The 16,184-nt window shown below is 44.1% G+C and overlaps 1 protein-coding gene and 1 long non-coding RNA gene across 6 annotated transcripts in view; one reads left to right on the plus strand and one right to left on the minus strand.

Annotated features, from left to right (window-relative positions):
• Positions 1-16,184, plus strand: part of MYOM2 (myomesin 2) — a 102,651-nt gene that overhangs the window by 72,334 nt on the left and 14,133 nt on the right. For all 5 annotated transcript variants that reach the window (XM_001096806.5, XM_077942924.1, XM_077942921.1 and 2 more), the window contains 7 exons: positions 23-167; positions 279-338; positions 2,617-2,684; positions 7,825-7,938; positions 8,127-8,214; positions 8,749-8,787; positions 14,180-14,285. In XM_001096806.5, coding sequence (XP_001096806.1) covers positions 23-167; positions 279-338; positions 2,617-2,684; positions 7,825-7,938; positions 8,127-8,214; positions 8,749-8,787; positions 14,180-14,285 — 620 coding nt within the window. The remainder of the gene's footprint in view (positions 1-22; positions 168-278; positions 339-2,616; positions 2,685-7,824; positions 7,939-8,126; positions 8,215-8,748; positions 8,788-14,179; positions 14,286-16,184) is intronic.
• On the minus strand, positions 8,605-12,702 carry LOC144330670 (uncharacterized). The gene is made up of 2 exons (XR_013397034.1): positions 12,181-12,702; positions 8,605-10,477 (listed from the first exon to the last, which is right to left on the minus strand). It is a non-coding gene; the product is annotated as an uncharacterized LOC144330670 (long non-coding RNA).

Raw genomic sequence — 16,184 nt, forward strand, 5'->3', positions numbered from 1 at the left:
ATTTCCCTTGTTTTGCTTGCAGATACACAGAATTAAATGTGACAAAGCTACTGGCATTATTGAGATGGTGATGGATCGATTTACTATTGAAAATGAGGGGACCTACACTGTGCAGATTCATGACGGAAAAGCCAAAAGTCAGTCTTCTCTAGTCCTTATTGGAGACGGTATGCTATATCGAATATTTCCATATGTCCATAAAAGATAATTCAAATTAAATTCTTTTGGAGAGAAGCAAACATGTTTCATATGTATTTTTTTTTAAATATTGAATTTAGCATTCAGGACTGTGCTGGAAGAGGCTGAGTTTCAAAGGAAAGAATTTCTCAGGAAACAAGGTGAGTCACTGACCTGCTCCTCTGCCCCAAGCATAAAGCAAAGACTTACGATTGGAGTATTTGTCAGAAGCAGATCCTACGTGATCCCAAGCGACCCTAAAGGCTGTTCTAAATGATTAAAGGTTAGGCCAGGCCAGGCCAGGCATGGTGGCTCATGCTCGTAATCCCAGTACTTTGGGAGGCTGAGCTGGGAGGATCACCAGAGCCCGGGAGTTCAAAACCAGCCTGAGCAACACAGGCAGAACCTGTCTTTAAAAAAAAAAAAAAAAATCAAAAGAAGCTGGGCATGTTGGTGCATGCCTGTAGTCCTAGCTTGATCCCAAGGTTGAAGCTGGAGTGAGCTATGATCACGCCACTGCACTTCAGCCTGGGCAACAGGTGAGATCTTGTCTCAAAAAAAGAAAAAAAAAAAAAAAGAAAAGTTAGACCATTGCTATTTCTTAGCACTAGAAATGTGTATACTTTTCTGTTCTTTGTCCTTTACATGTATTTTGCCTGCATTTTAAAAAATGCTTCTACCTTTAAAAGCCCCAGACTCTTCTGTTTAATGTTCACATTTCCTGTTATTATCTTAAGTCAAAGAAACCATCAGTCTAACCAGGATCTGTGACTGACTTGCTGACTAACTACTCTCTTCTATATGCTGCTGGGAGGTGGTTCTTCCAATACACTTATTTCTTTTAGGCGCCCCTTTGCATAAAACGCTGTAATAGCCCCATAAAGCATGCATCAGATAAACGCAGGCTTTCCACAATCTGCACCCACCGCTTAACCAGATCTTATTTCCCACCATGGGGACAACTTCCTGGATGGGCCGGACTGATTTCTTCACCTTGTCCCTTCCTGGGCGTCCATGCCTGTCTCTGTGGTCTTGTCTCTCTTGAGGTCTTTCCAATCTCAAGTCCAAAGTGGGTCTTCCCATCTCCCTGTGGCCTCCCACTGTGGCCTTCCCTGACTGCAGGGGCCCCGGCTGTTCCTTTCGTGGGCTCTGAGCCTTTGTGAGGGGCTGGATGTTACCCTGCACTCAGAGGACAGGCCGGCTCTTCCGTTGTTTGTCGAATTCCTAATATTTCTTATGGGGCTGAGCATCCCGTAGTTGCGTGGGGCTTACCAACTGCATGGGAAAGGAACCCACTTTATAGCCATGAGTGATGAGGAAAGCGTGCCTCTAGCTTTAGTGTCCAGACGGAGTCCAGCAATTTTAATGAAAAAGAATAAAGAATGGGGGTGGAGGAGGCAGGGGCATCATTCGGCTTTGAAATGTAGAGAAGGCAGTAGAGGCTATTCCTATCACCAGGAAATTGTTCATTCTACTTAAAATTGTGGGAGCTTTTAAATTTTCTAACGACAAACAATATATTTTAACTAGATTGCTTTTACAAATACATGTTAACTAGATACAAAGGAAAATGAATACATTTTAGATTCTCAAACATACCCCAAGGGTTTATTCAAATAATATTTTTATTATGGGATTTCTATACTTCTTGAGAAAAATTAGAATATGAAGTATGAAACATAAAATCAAAACATTCATTTTCATTATTTTTCATTGTTTTTATTTCTAATAGTCACAAATATTTTATTTTACTTATTTCTACATTATGAACATTTTTTGGCCAACTTTGTAGGATGTATTCATGTATATGAAAGAAGTCAACACATACTTTCCAACTCTGCTTTGTATTTTTGCATTGAATGGCAAAAGGGTATTAGTGTATGACTTATTCCTACATGTATTTTAAATAAAAATGATTAACATTTAAAAAAACCCTACATAAACCCATCTTTGATTTTGAATGCTATCTAAAGAAAATGTGTTTTACACAATTGCTAGGTCAAACTGTTATTTCTTCATCTCATGTCTATGCTCTTATTAAAGATATTATTTTCCGTGTTGTCGAATGTTCGGTTAGACATATACTTTGGGAAACAAAACATAATTATTTCAATAGTCTCCTTTCTAAAGAGCAATAGATGTGAGATGTCAGTAAGGAGGAGCCATCAGATGGTGTGCTCCTACCAGGAAGCACAGATACCAGTGGAGAATCAGTGTTAACATGTGTTGACATCCCAGGCCTGAAAACTAAATCAGTTTCATTCTGCATAGCTATTGTTTCCGCCAAAAATGCATTACATAAATATATATAATACATGCTTTTGTATTATATATACACACCATGCGTAAATGTGTAGGTATAGATATAATAGCTATATATTTATTTGTTTACTTCCTTTTTCCTTTTTAAAAAGTTGCTTTTCCTTTTTTCCTCCTTAGGCCCTCATTTTGCTGAGTACTTGCACTGGGACGTCACAGAAGAATGTGAAGTTCGACTTGTTTGCAAGGTAAGAAACCTGGTTCTAACAGGGAAACAATAAGTCTCGTTCTGGTTACTATCAGAGGGGCCTTTCAGGGAGCAGCTGTGGCCAAATCTGTGATGCTGGTGATGAAACGTGTGGTGGCTGTGTAACTGCAGATGGGCAGAGTGGCTTTTGGGTTCTGTGGAGTTTTTATTACTTGGACTTTAGTGCTTGTCTTTTCTTCTTCATGAAAAGATTACAGTGTTATGGGATGCAACGGAAGGTTGGATTACAAAAATTTTACTTAAGCCATTATTGAGTTTATGAGAAAGCGTGCCCTGGTGAAATACACCTGGAGGTGCTGCTCATACGAGTTCATCCGGAAAGAAAAGGCATGCTTTGGAGACAAGATGCTTTTTTCAGTTTCATTTAACAATGTAGTAATGAAATGTTTTATTACTAAATATAAAAAGCTGTTTTAAGCAGCAAACCTTCAATTTAATAACCCGCCTACTATTTGACTGTCTCAGGATGAGGGGATGGGGGGAAAAGATCAATAATGCATTATTTTTACCCCCAAACTAGTTTCTTATTGTCTACTGGATAAGAGAGAAAAGTAAACAGATAGTTTCAATAAAGAGATGATTCCTGAGCTGCGTGTCCCAAGGGGACTAAGAATTATGCAGGCCAGTGAGTGGGAAAAGATGGTTCCAGGAAGATCCAGCAGCAGGGAGAGACAGAGAAGCAGGGAGGGACAGAGAAACAGGGAGGGACAGAGAAGCAGGGAGGGACAGAGAAGCTGAACTGTGCACTTAAAAATAAAAACAATAAAAAATCCAAGGCTGATGGGCAAGTGGGGCATTCTCCTGCAGGACCCAGAGGCTGGCCATGGTTTGAGAGGGTGCAGAGCACCTGAGGGCTGTGAGTGCAGTGACATGGGCTGCTTGTTGACAAGGAAAGCTGGAGGTGGCAGGGCTGGAGGGCGATGCTTCAGCAGGCTGCTGAGAGAGGGTAACTCCAGCAGGGCAGTTTCATATCCACAGAGAGGAGATTTAGGATAAACATCCAGCAGTTAAAACCAGCAGGAGTTGGCAAGTAGCTGGGTGTGGGTGAGAGGGAAGGACCGAGTGGGTGTGATATTACTTGAGATCAGCACTGTATGGGGAGGGCCAAGTTTTAGGGTTTTGAGAATACATTCAATTTCACAAAGATTTAGTTATATCCGTGGAATGGGCAATAAGGCATAACCAGCTCACAACGGGACATGTGAACCTGGCAGCAATGGGAAAGTCAACTGGAGCACGTGGATTCATGAGATATTGGGTGTGGATTCATGAGGTATCAGGAATGCTTGGCTGCGGACATGACGCAAGTGGGTCAAGCTGCCAAAGGACAGCCTTTAGAGACAGGAACATCACAAACAATTGGGGCATTCTGGAAAATTCAGATTGTCAGAGGAGAAGAGGAGAGCAGCTCTGGGATTATTGAGCAGAAACCGTCAGAGAGTTCAGAGGGAAAGCAAATGACTTGGTGGCCGCTGGCAGGGAGGGACTTCGGAGTGAAGTGCTGCATGGCCGGGTGAAGATGGGCAGCTGGAGGAAGTGCTGCATGGCTGGGTGAGGAGGGGTGGCTGGAGGCAGCACGGGCTGGGTGCTGTTGGCAAGGCGGGGTCTCTACGTGGTGGGCTGAGGAGATGAGAAGAGAGGATGTGAGCAGGAGCCCGCTGCCCTCTAAGGTGCTCAGCGGGCTGTGAGGGGGAGAGAGGGGAGTCAGGGCGGCTTTGTCTTTCTCTCTTTCTGGATGGGGACACTCAATCCTATTTATAGGCAGAGGGGTCAGTAGAAGAGGAGTCACAGGTGAAGGAAAGGGAGGGCATGGGGACACAGGAGGGGCAGTGCTGGCCTGGAGGGAGATGAGACCAGGAGGTCAGCACAGCCATGCAGGGGGCTGCTTGGCCCCCAGGGCAGCTCCCCGTGAAGGATAATGAGGGGGCGTGGGTGATGCCAAAAACCAGGGCAGAGCAAGCAGCAGATCCACCAGTGTAGCCAGTTGATTTCATGCTCTTTCCAGTGAAAGGTTGGAGGGTGTTGAAGATGAGGAAGGTGGCCCATGGTGGGGTGGGGGGCAGGAGTGGGCTGTGATTGCCACTGAAGGAGGCATGACAGGAGCTCCTTATTAAGAATGGAAATCACTGTTGAGTGAACCAATGTGGAGACAGTTCGTAGTGGCCCAAATAGGGGTGTTGGGATTGATGTTTCCAGATGTGGCCGGTGACCCTGGTGTGAGTCAGGGGATAGATTCATGATTGGGGTCTTGCTGGATGGATGTTGCAAGAAGGGAAGATGGAATAGGAACTTTGGGTCTTGCTTAACTGTAGTTAGTTGGTCAACCAGCTGTCTAAGTTGAGCAGGAAAGTGAGGCCAAGCAGGACAAATGGAGAGGAGGCAGGGCTAAGCCTTGGTGATGTCCGCTGGGCCACCTCGGTGGGGACACTGGGGTGCGAACTCATCGATGTGTGTAAGCGTTGGGTGGGGACCTGCCATGAAGAGGTCTGCAGTGCACTCGGGAGTGGAGCCGGGCACAGGGATTTGCAGGAGGGTGGGCACGGGGGTTTGGAACTAGGTGGGTGTTGAACACACCCTAGATAGGTGCAGGTTGCTCGTAGAAATTTGTGTGATGAAACGAACCTTTCTTACTATTTTGATCATCCTCAGTATTGGTAATTAATTTGCAATTTGATTTCCTGTATATATATATGTGTGTGTGTGTGTATGTGTGTGTGTGTGTGATAACTAGAGCTAAGGCTTTAATATCAAACACACTCAAGGTTGTGGTAAATTTATTAAATACTTAGATTTTTGGTAGTGAATTTCTTGCGCTAGTATGTTTAAAAGGAAGATTCAGAAATGAAAACATTGATAAAAGAAGAGAAGAAGGTTACTTGCAAGGAAGCTGCAAGGGAGGTGGTCTTTAGAAGTCTTGCTCAACAAATGAAAAGCATAATGGATACTTAAAGGGAAGAAACCCACCAGGTGACTGATGATAGCCTGTGTACATAGTCCGTTTATGCTGGAAAAACAACTTTCTCCAATTATTTACCCTACGCAGAAAGGTATGTTTGCTCAAAATTGTAGACATCAGCACTGCAAAAATCAGTTCCTTAGGGAGTCAGCAACTCAAAGCCCAGAGCAAGTCAGAGTGACTCGGTTATGGTGTCCGTTTATTCTTTGTTGTTGTTGTTGTTGTTCTGACCGTGCCATAAAACGTGTGTGTGCACTCCCAATGCCAGTGGCGAGACCCCCGAGTTCTGCTTTCCATGGGCTCTGATATCATCTTAGTGGGATAGAACCGTCTATAAATATTTAAAAGTATTTTAGGTTCCCTGACTAAAGTAATTCATAAATCTTTAAACACAGATATTGGGAAAACTAATATTACTTGAGATTTGAGGGTTTTTTGGTGCAATTTAATACATTTGATTTACGTACTTGTGTCCCTGTCAAGCCTGTGATTCTGTGCACCATTTTGTCTACACGGTTTTTCATTTAATAATGTGCAGATGGTTATTTTAAAAATTATTTACATGAAAAAAGTACATGGAGAAAAATTTATACAGGGATACATTCACATTATAACTTCAGAGAAAATCATTTTTAAAAGTTTAAGACACAGAGAAACCACAATCATAAACATAAGAAAATCTGTTAAACATCTGTTACACAGCAGAAGTGGAGAATTAGCACTGACTTTTAGGAAGTGTGAGTCAGGAATGGGCCATATGTAGCCTAAGAAGTGATGTTATCATCTTTCCTAGACATTCATGTACAGTTTAGGTGCCCATATTTTAAAGAGTTTATGGTAGAGAGAAGTTGAGGGAGTGCAGAGAAGAAACAAATGAGTTGTTTTGGGGAATTAGAACCGCCTCCCCCACTTATAGGACAAATACATTTTTTTAGAAAACAGAAATTGAAGGTCATTGGAAAGGCATTTATTGGAAGGGACCAGCAATGTAAAATTGGAAAGGACCAGCAATGTAAAATTTCTTTGAAGAAGAGAGGAAGGGAAAACAGTATTGATTTAAGAGACAGTAAGCAATTAGATTGGCATTGAAAAGAGACACCAAAGAAAATCTTGAAATGTTAAAGGGGATCGTGTGCTAGAGTCGTGGAGCCTCAGCCTCAGTCCATTCTAAGATTTGTTATCAAGGAGCGGTTCTGACTTTAGAAGGAAGACCCTACTTAGGAGCTCAGTGGGATACCTTCCATCTGCGTATTCCACAAACATTGACAGGACAACCTCTGTGTGCCAGGCAGGCAGCCATGCACTTGGGGACAAGTGTTAGTGAAACAGACGAAACCCCTGCTTCACAGAGATTCAGTCCCAGTGCTGTCAAGAACGATGCCATTTCCCATAGCACATGTGGAAATTCTGTGTTGTACTGTTACCCTAGCAGAGCTGATCACACTGTTGAATTATTTGCAATCTTTTGTCATCAACATCACTCTTCTTGAATCCACATGGATGTGAACGTAGAATTGTCAGACTCGTATAGCGCGATGGGATTCGTATATCCTGCCATGCTGAATATGAACTCTTCCTCGTCCCTCAGAGGAATGCCAGAGCATGTGAATTGGAATGCTCACTTATCTTCGGAGTCCGCAAAGCTTAGTTTCTAGGCAGTGATTGAATTGTGAGGAATTTCAGTTAAGGGAAGGTCCTCACCTCTAGTGGGCATTTTTTGTGTTAAGGTTTCATTTCCTTTGTGTCTCTGTACCTGAAATCTGATGCTGCTAAAAGAGCAGCTGCCAAGCAGCTTTACAGACCCTCAGAATATTCTATATTATTTAGAAATCCCTATATATATTGCTTAAGACTTGTCTTTCTTAATGACATTTCATATAGACCAAAGATCTTTACGCCCTCTAATTTCATGGACTAGAATGACGAGAATCATTTGTCCTTCTGTGAGCAACTGTGAGGACTTAATAATTTTAGAAGCTGGAATTTAGAAATGTGTTTGACGTTATTAGGAGTGATAGCTTTTCCATAAGCCTTCATCTGAGACTGTCTATAGTAAAAATTAAGGTTTTTTGAGGGGGCTCTGTGATTTAAAATTCTAATAGACTTTCTTTTTCTCATGAGTCAGAATGATTTACATACTAAACTTAAGATTTCTATTTCATAGGTTGCAAACACCAAGAAAGAAACCGTTTTCAAATGGCTCAAGGATGACGTTCTGTATGAAACGGAGACATCGCCTGACCTGGAGAGGGGAACCTGTCAGCTGCTCATCCCAAAGGTATCAGGCATTGAGTAATACAAGACGAAAGCAAAACAAAAACGGCACTTTCAAATAACTCGAAATTCTGCATTCCTCTAATTTGCATCCTGAATTTCAGTGGTTTGCAAAGAAAATATATTAGAGTTTATTACACTTCCTATTGCTGTACTGATTTTACATAAATATGGAATGTGTTTTATTTGTAGTTGTCAAAGAAGGACCATGGTGAATACAAGGCAACCTTGAAAGATGACAGAGGCCAAGATGCGTCCATCCTTGAAATAGCTGGCAAAGGTAAAAGAAAACCTTTGTTCTGTGAACAAGAAATTCCTTTCACCAACAGGATGCGATGTGTTCTGAAGGCAGGTCTATCTCTAGCCTCAGCTACAGCACACTTTGTTTCTTTAGCAGTAACACTGTACAAGAAAATATATTTGTTCTTTGGCTGCCTTCAGAGTTTTTTCAGTGTTTTAGAATAATGCATGATATTACTCTGGGTTTATATGAAATGTCATTTCGGTCCATCATCAGAAGCCAAGTAGCCCATTACTAATGCAGTTAAAATGATAGAAACACTGACGCAGTGATTCAGTTAAATGTAGAGTTGGATTTATATTAAGTAAAACGTTCTGGATCCTTGTTTAAAAGTGAATAGGTTAGAAGGATTTATTGCACACATAAGCCTTTTATGGATAAAGATTGCCATTTTAATGATTCGTTTTTCAACTGAACATCACAATTTCCTGTATCCATTTAATTAAACATTGAAAATGCGGCTTTCTGTTAAAATTACATGTCTTAATGGTGCGTATCCCTTCTCATTTTCAGTGTACGACGATATGATTTTGGCAATGAGTAGAGTCTGTGGTAAGTAAATGCCTTTTAATTTTCAAGTCATTTGGGGTGCTGAAATTACTATTTCCTGAGATGGGCAGTCACTGCTGCGAAAGAGGGCACGATGGCGCGCGGTGGGTGTTCTGTATGAGGCCCTGGATTGAAGGGCAGGGTGGTGATCTGCTGCCCATAAGGCTTTTTCAAGGACTTCCCACAGTTTTGTCTGGAGTTTGAGTTTTACTTTAAGAAACTGTCTGGACTTCCTGATTAGCCACTTCTTCTATCCTGTCTTAGGTTAACTGGCATGATTGCTTTGTACACAATTGCTGTGAGCAGCTTTGTACACGTGTTGAATAGCCGTAATGAATTTTTACACCTCTCACTTTGCGTTGTACACGTTAAACCGTATGTTATCTTTACAAATAAATGCCCAGAGGTGGGATTGCTGGATCACATGTCAGTTCAGCTTGTTTTTGGAGGAACCTCTACACTGTTTTTCATAATGGCTGTATTAATTTACATGCCACCAACCATGCACAAGCGTAGCCTTCTCTCCTTGCCAGTATTTTATCTTTTGTCTTTTTGATAATAGCCATTCTAACAGGTGTGAGATGATATCTCACTGCAGTTTTAATTTGCATTTCCCTGATGATTAGAGATGTTCAGTATTTTTCATGTATCTGTTGGCCATTTTTCTGTCTTCTTTTGAGAAATATCTGTTCAGATCCTTTGCCCATTTTTAATGGGTTATTTGTTTTCTTCCTGTGGAGTTCAGTTCCTTATGGATTTTAAGTATTAGTCCCTTAGCTAATGCATAGCTTGAATATATTTTTTCTCCCAATCCATGGGTTCTTTCTTCATTCTGTCAATTGTTTCCTTTGCTGTGCAGAAGCTTTTTTAGTTTTGTGCAGTCACATCTATTTACTTTTGCTTTTGCTGCCTTTATTTTTGGCGTCCTATCCAAGTGATCACTGCCCAGATCAATGGGGTGAAGGGTCTCTTTCAAGCTTCCTTCCAGCGGCTTCGCAGTTTCAGGTCTTATGTTTAAGTCTTTTATCCAATTTGAGTTAATTTTCCCTTGTGGTGTAAGTTAAAGCACCAATTTCACTCTTCTGCATGTGGATATTCAGTGTTCCCAGCACCATTTATTAAAGAGACTGTCTTTTCCTATTGTGTCTTCTTGGCATCTTTGTTGAAAACCAATTGACCATCAATGTTTAGTTTTATTTCTGGGCTCTTTATGCTGTTCCATTGGCTGATCTGTCTGTTCTCATGTCAGTGCCATGCTATTTTGGTTTCTGTAACTATATATTTTGAAATCAAGGAGTGCGATGCCTCCAGCTTTGTTCTTTGTCCTCAAGATTGCTTAGACTTAGGCTTTCCTGATTGCATATACCTTTTAGGATTATTTTTCTTTTTCTTTTTTTTTTTTGAGATGGAGTCCTTTCCTGTCGCCAGGCTGTAGTGCAGTGGGTCAATCTCAGCTCACTACAACCTCCATCTCCCAGGTTCAAGCAATTTTCCTATCTCAGCCTCCAGAGTAGCTGGGACTACAGGCACGCACCACCACGCCCAGCTAATTTTTTTGTATTTTTAGTAGAGACGGGGTTTCACCACACTGGCCAGGATGGTCTCCATTTCCTGACTGTGTGATCCGCCTGCTGCAGACTCCCCAATTACATGCTTGAACCACTGTGCCTGGCCAAGGATTATTTTTCTATTTCTGTGAAAAACAACATTGAAATTTTGATAAGAATTGCATTAAATCTTTAGATTGTTTTGGGTAGTAAAAATGTGGCTTTACTCTTATACTCATGAAATTATTTTGTGTTAAAATATCTCATAATGTGCCCAAGGGTCACTCATGGATAACAGAACTGACCAGAAGGTCTTGAAGAGTGAGTGTGTATAAGGCAATGCAAAGGGCAGAGTCCTCACTGTGTGCTCGTTACCTCGAGGCAGAGATGCAGCCGCTGAGGGGACATACACATTATGTTGGGAGTTGGATAGGGACAGAGGGGACAGGCCCAGAACTTCCCACATCACTAGGGAACCTTTATTCTCATGGGAAACCGGACACCATGGGCCGTAGTCTCTCCCTGACGTATCAGAATGAAAGAAGTGGAAGCCACATTGTCAACACACTCACACCCACACCCTTACATCCCCACACTCACACAGCAGTCTCACACACACGATTTCCCACTCACACTCATACACACACACACCAGTATACCCACACCCGACACACACACTTATACATGCACTCACACGTGAACTCTCACACACTGACACCCACACACTCATACACACACTCACATACTCATATGGGCACACACACATGTGGACTCTCACACACCGATGCATACAGACTCATACACAGGAGCCCTGGGAGGCTGGGAGAGCACTGGGGGAAGCTGATAGAGGCTGGGGAAGCACTGGGAGAGGCTGATGGAGGCTGGGGAAGCCCTGGGGGAGACGGGGGAAGCACTGGGAAAGGCTGATGAAGGCTGGGGGAGCACTGGGGGAGGTTGGGGAAGCACTGGGAGAGGCTGATGGAGGCTGGGGGAGCACTGGGGGAGAATGGAGAAGCACTGGGAGAGGCTGATGGAGACTGGGGGAGCCCTGGGGAAGGCTAATAGAGGCTGGGGAAGCACTGGAAGAGGCTGATAGAAGCTGGAGGAACACTGGGGGAGGATGGGGAAGCACTGGGAGAGGCTGATGGAGGCTGGGGGAGCACTGGGGAAGGAGGGAGAAGCACTGGGAGAGGCTGATAAAGTCTGGGGGAGCACTGGAAGAGGCTGATAGAGGCTGGAAGAATACTGGGGGAGGATGGGGGAGCACTGGGAGAGGCTGATGGAGGCTGGGGGAGTTGCTTCTGGTCTGTGTGCTTTGCTCTCAGGCTGCTCCGACCCTCCCGTGTTCCGCCTGGTTAGGGTGGTGGTGGTCTCATGAGTCAGTATCAGGGAATTTGAGCGGAGGGAATGGGGTCGGGTGGGGGAATACGGCTCTGCAGTCTGTTAACTTCACCCAGTTCCCAAGCTGTTTTTCAAGCTGTGATTCCTTGAAGGGTGAACTGCTGTCTCCTGGTAGAGGAAACAGAGTCTCACCTGACTGGGGAGGGGAGATGGTGGTCAGGGATCTCTGCTTCTTACAGATTTTCAATAACCCTCTTGTCTGCAGCCGGCCCAGATGCGGGGACCCTCCGAGTCCTGAGCTCACTCCATTCCCTGGGCGCTTCTTGGCTTTCTTAGCCCCGCACAGTTCCCTAGACCTCATGCCCCTCCCTCCACCTCCGGAAGCGCTGTGCATGGGCTCAAAGTCTGCCATTTCCTCCCCTGTTGTCCCTCGGGTTCCTGGGTGCTTTCCTCCCTTGCAGTGGACTAGCGGGGTTTAGGGAGGTGTGGAGGTCCAGGCAGGCAGTACCTCGGCATGACGCGGTGACGCAGCCGCAGGCGGCCGTACTGGGGTGTGACGCGGTGACGCAGCCGCAGGCGGCCGTACTGGGGTGTGACGCGGTGACGCAGCCGCAGGCAGGCAGTACGTCGGCCTGACGCGGTGACGCAACCGCAGGCAGGCAGTACCTCAGCATGACGCGGTGACGCAGCCGCAGGCAGCAATACCGGGCTGTGACGCTGTGACGCAGCCGCAGGCAGGCAGTATGTCGGCCTGACGCGGTGAGGCAGCTGCAGGCGGCAGTACTATGGTGTGACGCGGTGACGCAACCGCAGGCAGGCAGTACCCAGGCAAGACGCGGTGACGCAGCCGCAGGTGGGCAGTACCCAGGCTAGACGCGGTGACGCAGCCGCAGGCAGGCAGTACCCAGGCCAGACGCGGTGACGCAGCCGCAGGCGGCATACTATGGTGTGAGAGCGGTGACGCAGCCGCAGGCAGGCAGTACCCAGGCCAGACGCGGTGACGCGGCATACTATGGAGTGACGTGGTGACGCAGCCGCAGGCAGGCAGTACCTCGACGTGACGCGGTGACGCAGGCGCAGGCAGGCAGTACTATGGCGTGATGTTGTGACGCAGCCGCAGGCAGGGAGTACCCTGGTGAGACGCGGTGACGCAGCCGCAGGCGGGCAGTACCCTGGCGTGACGCGGTGACGCAGCCGCAGAGAGCTTCACGCACGATCTCTTCATTCTTCCCCAACTCTGTCACGGAAGGGGTTTTTATTTATTTATTTTTGGTTGATGTTCTTTGTTTCCTCATGTGCATTTAAGGATAAAAGGAAAACAAAGAGCTTCACCATCACAACCGTTTTTATTTTGGTATTATTTCTTTACATAGTTGTAGTCACAAATAGCGTTCATTTTTTGTTTTTTCCCCCACATATTTTATAATAATTTTTTGTTTTATATAGATGTTACATTCACATTAACTTTTGAAAATAATTACTTATTGTTTCATGAATCACAATATCATGGTTTAAGCTCTTTTCTATTGAGAAATTAATGAGTTTTCGTTACTTTAAATAATTGTACAAAGCACATCTTTGGGCAAGAAAAGACTCTTTCAATATTTAGGAATATGTTATTTGAGTGAACTAGAAGCACAATAAGTACGTAGAAAACTAAGAATAATTTTAAGATTCATAATATAAATTTCAAGTTGCTTACTAAAATGAAAAAATACTATTTAAAATGGCTATTTGCTACAATATCCTCTGCAACAGTTGGTGACCATCTTATTTTCCATTATCTGTGCTAATTATGTAAATCTAGTTTTCTAGGTAACTGTATGTGAATGTAAATTTCCAAAGGTTGAATATCTGATAATCTCTACCCAGTTCGGAGCTTCTGCGTTCATCAATGCTACTTCCTTATCTTCTCCTTTCTGATATCTGACCCATAGATCACCTACCTCTATCGAATTAGTCTACATTTTTATTCCAAGCACACTTTATGTGTTCTCGTTTCTTGCATTTTCTTGTGGCCTCTGGGCTTTCTTCTGCTTTCCTTCCTCTGACCCAAGCTTCACTGGTCTTGAAGAACCAACCGAGGTGCTCCCGTCTCCTTGACTGCCACCTGAAAGAGTCCTGCTAAGTCCTTTTGCGGATTTTCTACAATACTTCAGCGTGGGGTCAACTCACATAGCATTTGCCATGCGCTGTTGTTAGTTTGCCTCCTTTTCTTAAGCAAAGCTGCTGAGGGGCAGATGCTGAATCTTTTTAGACAATTTTATGTCTTTCACAGTATTCTGCAAAGAGTTTTTCAGAAAATTCTAGCATGATAAGAGCTTGTTTAATGGATGGATACAGCATGGGAATAAAGTATAAGAATTTGTGCCTGGCCAACTTTATGAGAGACACACGTGTGAACAGGATTGCAGGTGGGGACAGGAGGGCTTGCCGCAGCGACGCCTTCTGTGATCGCACAGCAAGCACTCCTTTTCCTAGATCTGAGGATGTTTTATTTTCTGCAGGGAAATCTGCTTCTCCACTGAAGATACTCTGCACCCCAGAAGGAATACGACTTCAGTGTTTCATGAAGTATTTTACAGAAGAAATGAAAGTGAACTGGCAACACAGGTAAGTGTGACAGCAGCCGATGGAAGCCATGCCGTAGACGGGGCTGTCCAGGGCGCACAGCTGGGACCAGGCGTTCCCTGGGGAACATCAAGGCACTGCCATTTCCTCTCAAAATTTTATAATTTTGAGCAATGATGACAACTTTTAGCTCAGGAAAGGGGTCCCTCATGGCAGTGGGGAGGACGTGGAAGAAGGAGGCAGAGGCGAAATTCCTGACAGTGTTACAGACAAATTTCTCCAATGTCTCAGTCACCAAAGGTGGCTTTGCTAGTAACACACATTTTCTCTGGAAGCAAACAGAGAGCTGAGGCAGAACTAATAAATAATGTGTAGAAACCAGACTCCAAATTTCCAGTCTGTTGGATTCCCACTAGATTTGATTAAAAGTAAAAGGACCAAAACAAGTCCAATCATTAAAATTAAAAAAGGAAGAAAACAAGACTAAGTCTGAAGACACAGCAAGGTTTTCTGTATTTCATGCTTCTCTGGGTTGGTACAGGTCACTGAGAAAACTACCAGAGACTTCTCATGCAATCCATAGCACTGGGCAGGTCCCTGCTACCCTGCCCCGGGGATCTGGTTCCTTCCCAGCCAAAGCACAAGCCAACATCTGAAACAACCAGGTAATCCGCTGGCTGAATTGAGGAGTCCCCGAAAACAGGACTCGCATCAGGGTCACCAGCCCCTTAGACATCACTGCAGATAAAAGTGGACTTCAGGTGGGTGGGAAGTACAGACAAAGCAGGGACCGTGGCTTTTCATCGATCTCTTCGCTTTCCAAAGGATGACGTGTTCAGGCCAATTATTTGATGGTGTCAAGGCACCCAAATGTTAACAGCCCTAATATCACTGGTTTGCTTAGGTGACTGTATTTGTAAGTAAACTCAAGTGTTGAAAGCGTATATGTTCTTAGCTTTTTTTCCTATTTCAGTTTTGACATACTATGCTTTCATCTTGTAATGGAGTCAGTACATCCGTGCTTGGAATCTCGCACTTCTTTTAAGTTTACTAGTCTGGTATTCAAACTCAAATGAAGTCACTATAGACTTCATTAAGGGATTTGTTAGGAAAGTGTATTAAAGGCAGAAAAAGGACTGTGATAACAGGAGCTTACAGGACTGGAACTCTGGTGTGTTTTTGTGATATAGTTGTTTATCAGGATTTATTTTGTAGGACAATGAGTAAATCTATGTTTCTAGCTGAATCAAACCTTCCCCTGGAAAAGGAGAATTAATCATCAGCATCTTTGAGCTTCCTTGTTATTTACAGCGTATTGTCTTGCTGTGAGTTGTACACAGTTGTAATGTGTGTCCTGCCATCCGTCGTAAACATGTTCATCTTCTGGGAGAGGCCACCACCCTCTTCAGCCTTGTGGGGTTTGTAGTACAGGCCATGCACTGTGCTGGGTCTGGGAGGTACGGAGATTAAACACACGTCCACACACAGGATTAAACACATGCCCTGTGTATGTGTGTGAACACACAGGAAATGTGTGTGTCGCTATAGGTAGTGTCAGTGTTAACAAGCAGGTGCGTTGTGTTACACATTCAACGCTTGTTATTTTATCTACTCCTCACAAATGCCCTGTGAGTTAGGTATTTATGCCCACATTTTATAGATGTGGAAACTGGGGTTCAGGGAGAGACACATGTCATTTTGTCAGTCACAGCCCTACTAAGTGAAAGAGCAGGGATTAGAATGCTGGCTGGTCTGGTTCTAATCAGTGCTCTCCCGAGAAGCTCCAAGCCCATTGGAGGAGATGGGTCCTGGACAGGCAGGCAGATGGGGGCACAGCTCATGCATCTGACTCTTCAGTGACCCTGGATCAGTAGAAAGCATCCCTAGATACAAAAAGGGAAGGAGGTGTTATTGTAAATTCCACAGACTTGTAAAAGTAAC

The sequence above is a fragment of the Macaca mulatta genome, chromosome 8 (genome assembly GCF_049350105.2).
Source record: "Macaca mulatta isolate MMU2019108-1 chromosome 8, T2T-MMU8v2.0, whole genome shotgun sequence".
Lineage (NCBI taxonomy): Eukaryota > Metazoa > Chordata > Mammalia > Primates > Cercopithecidae > Macaca > Macaca mulatta.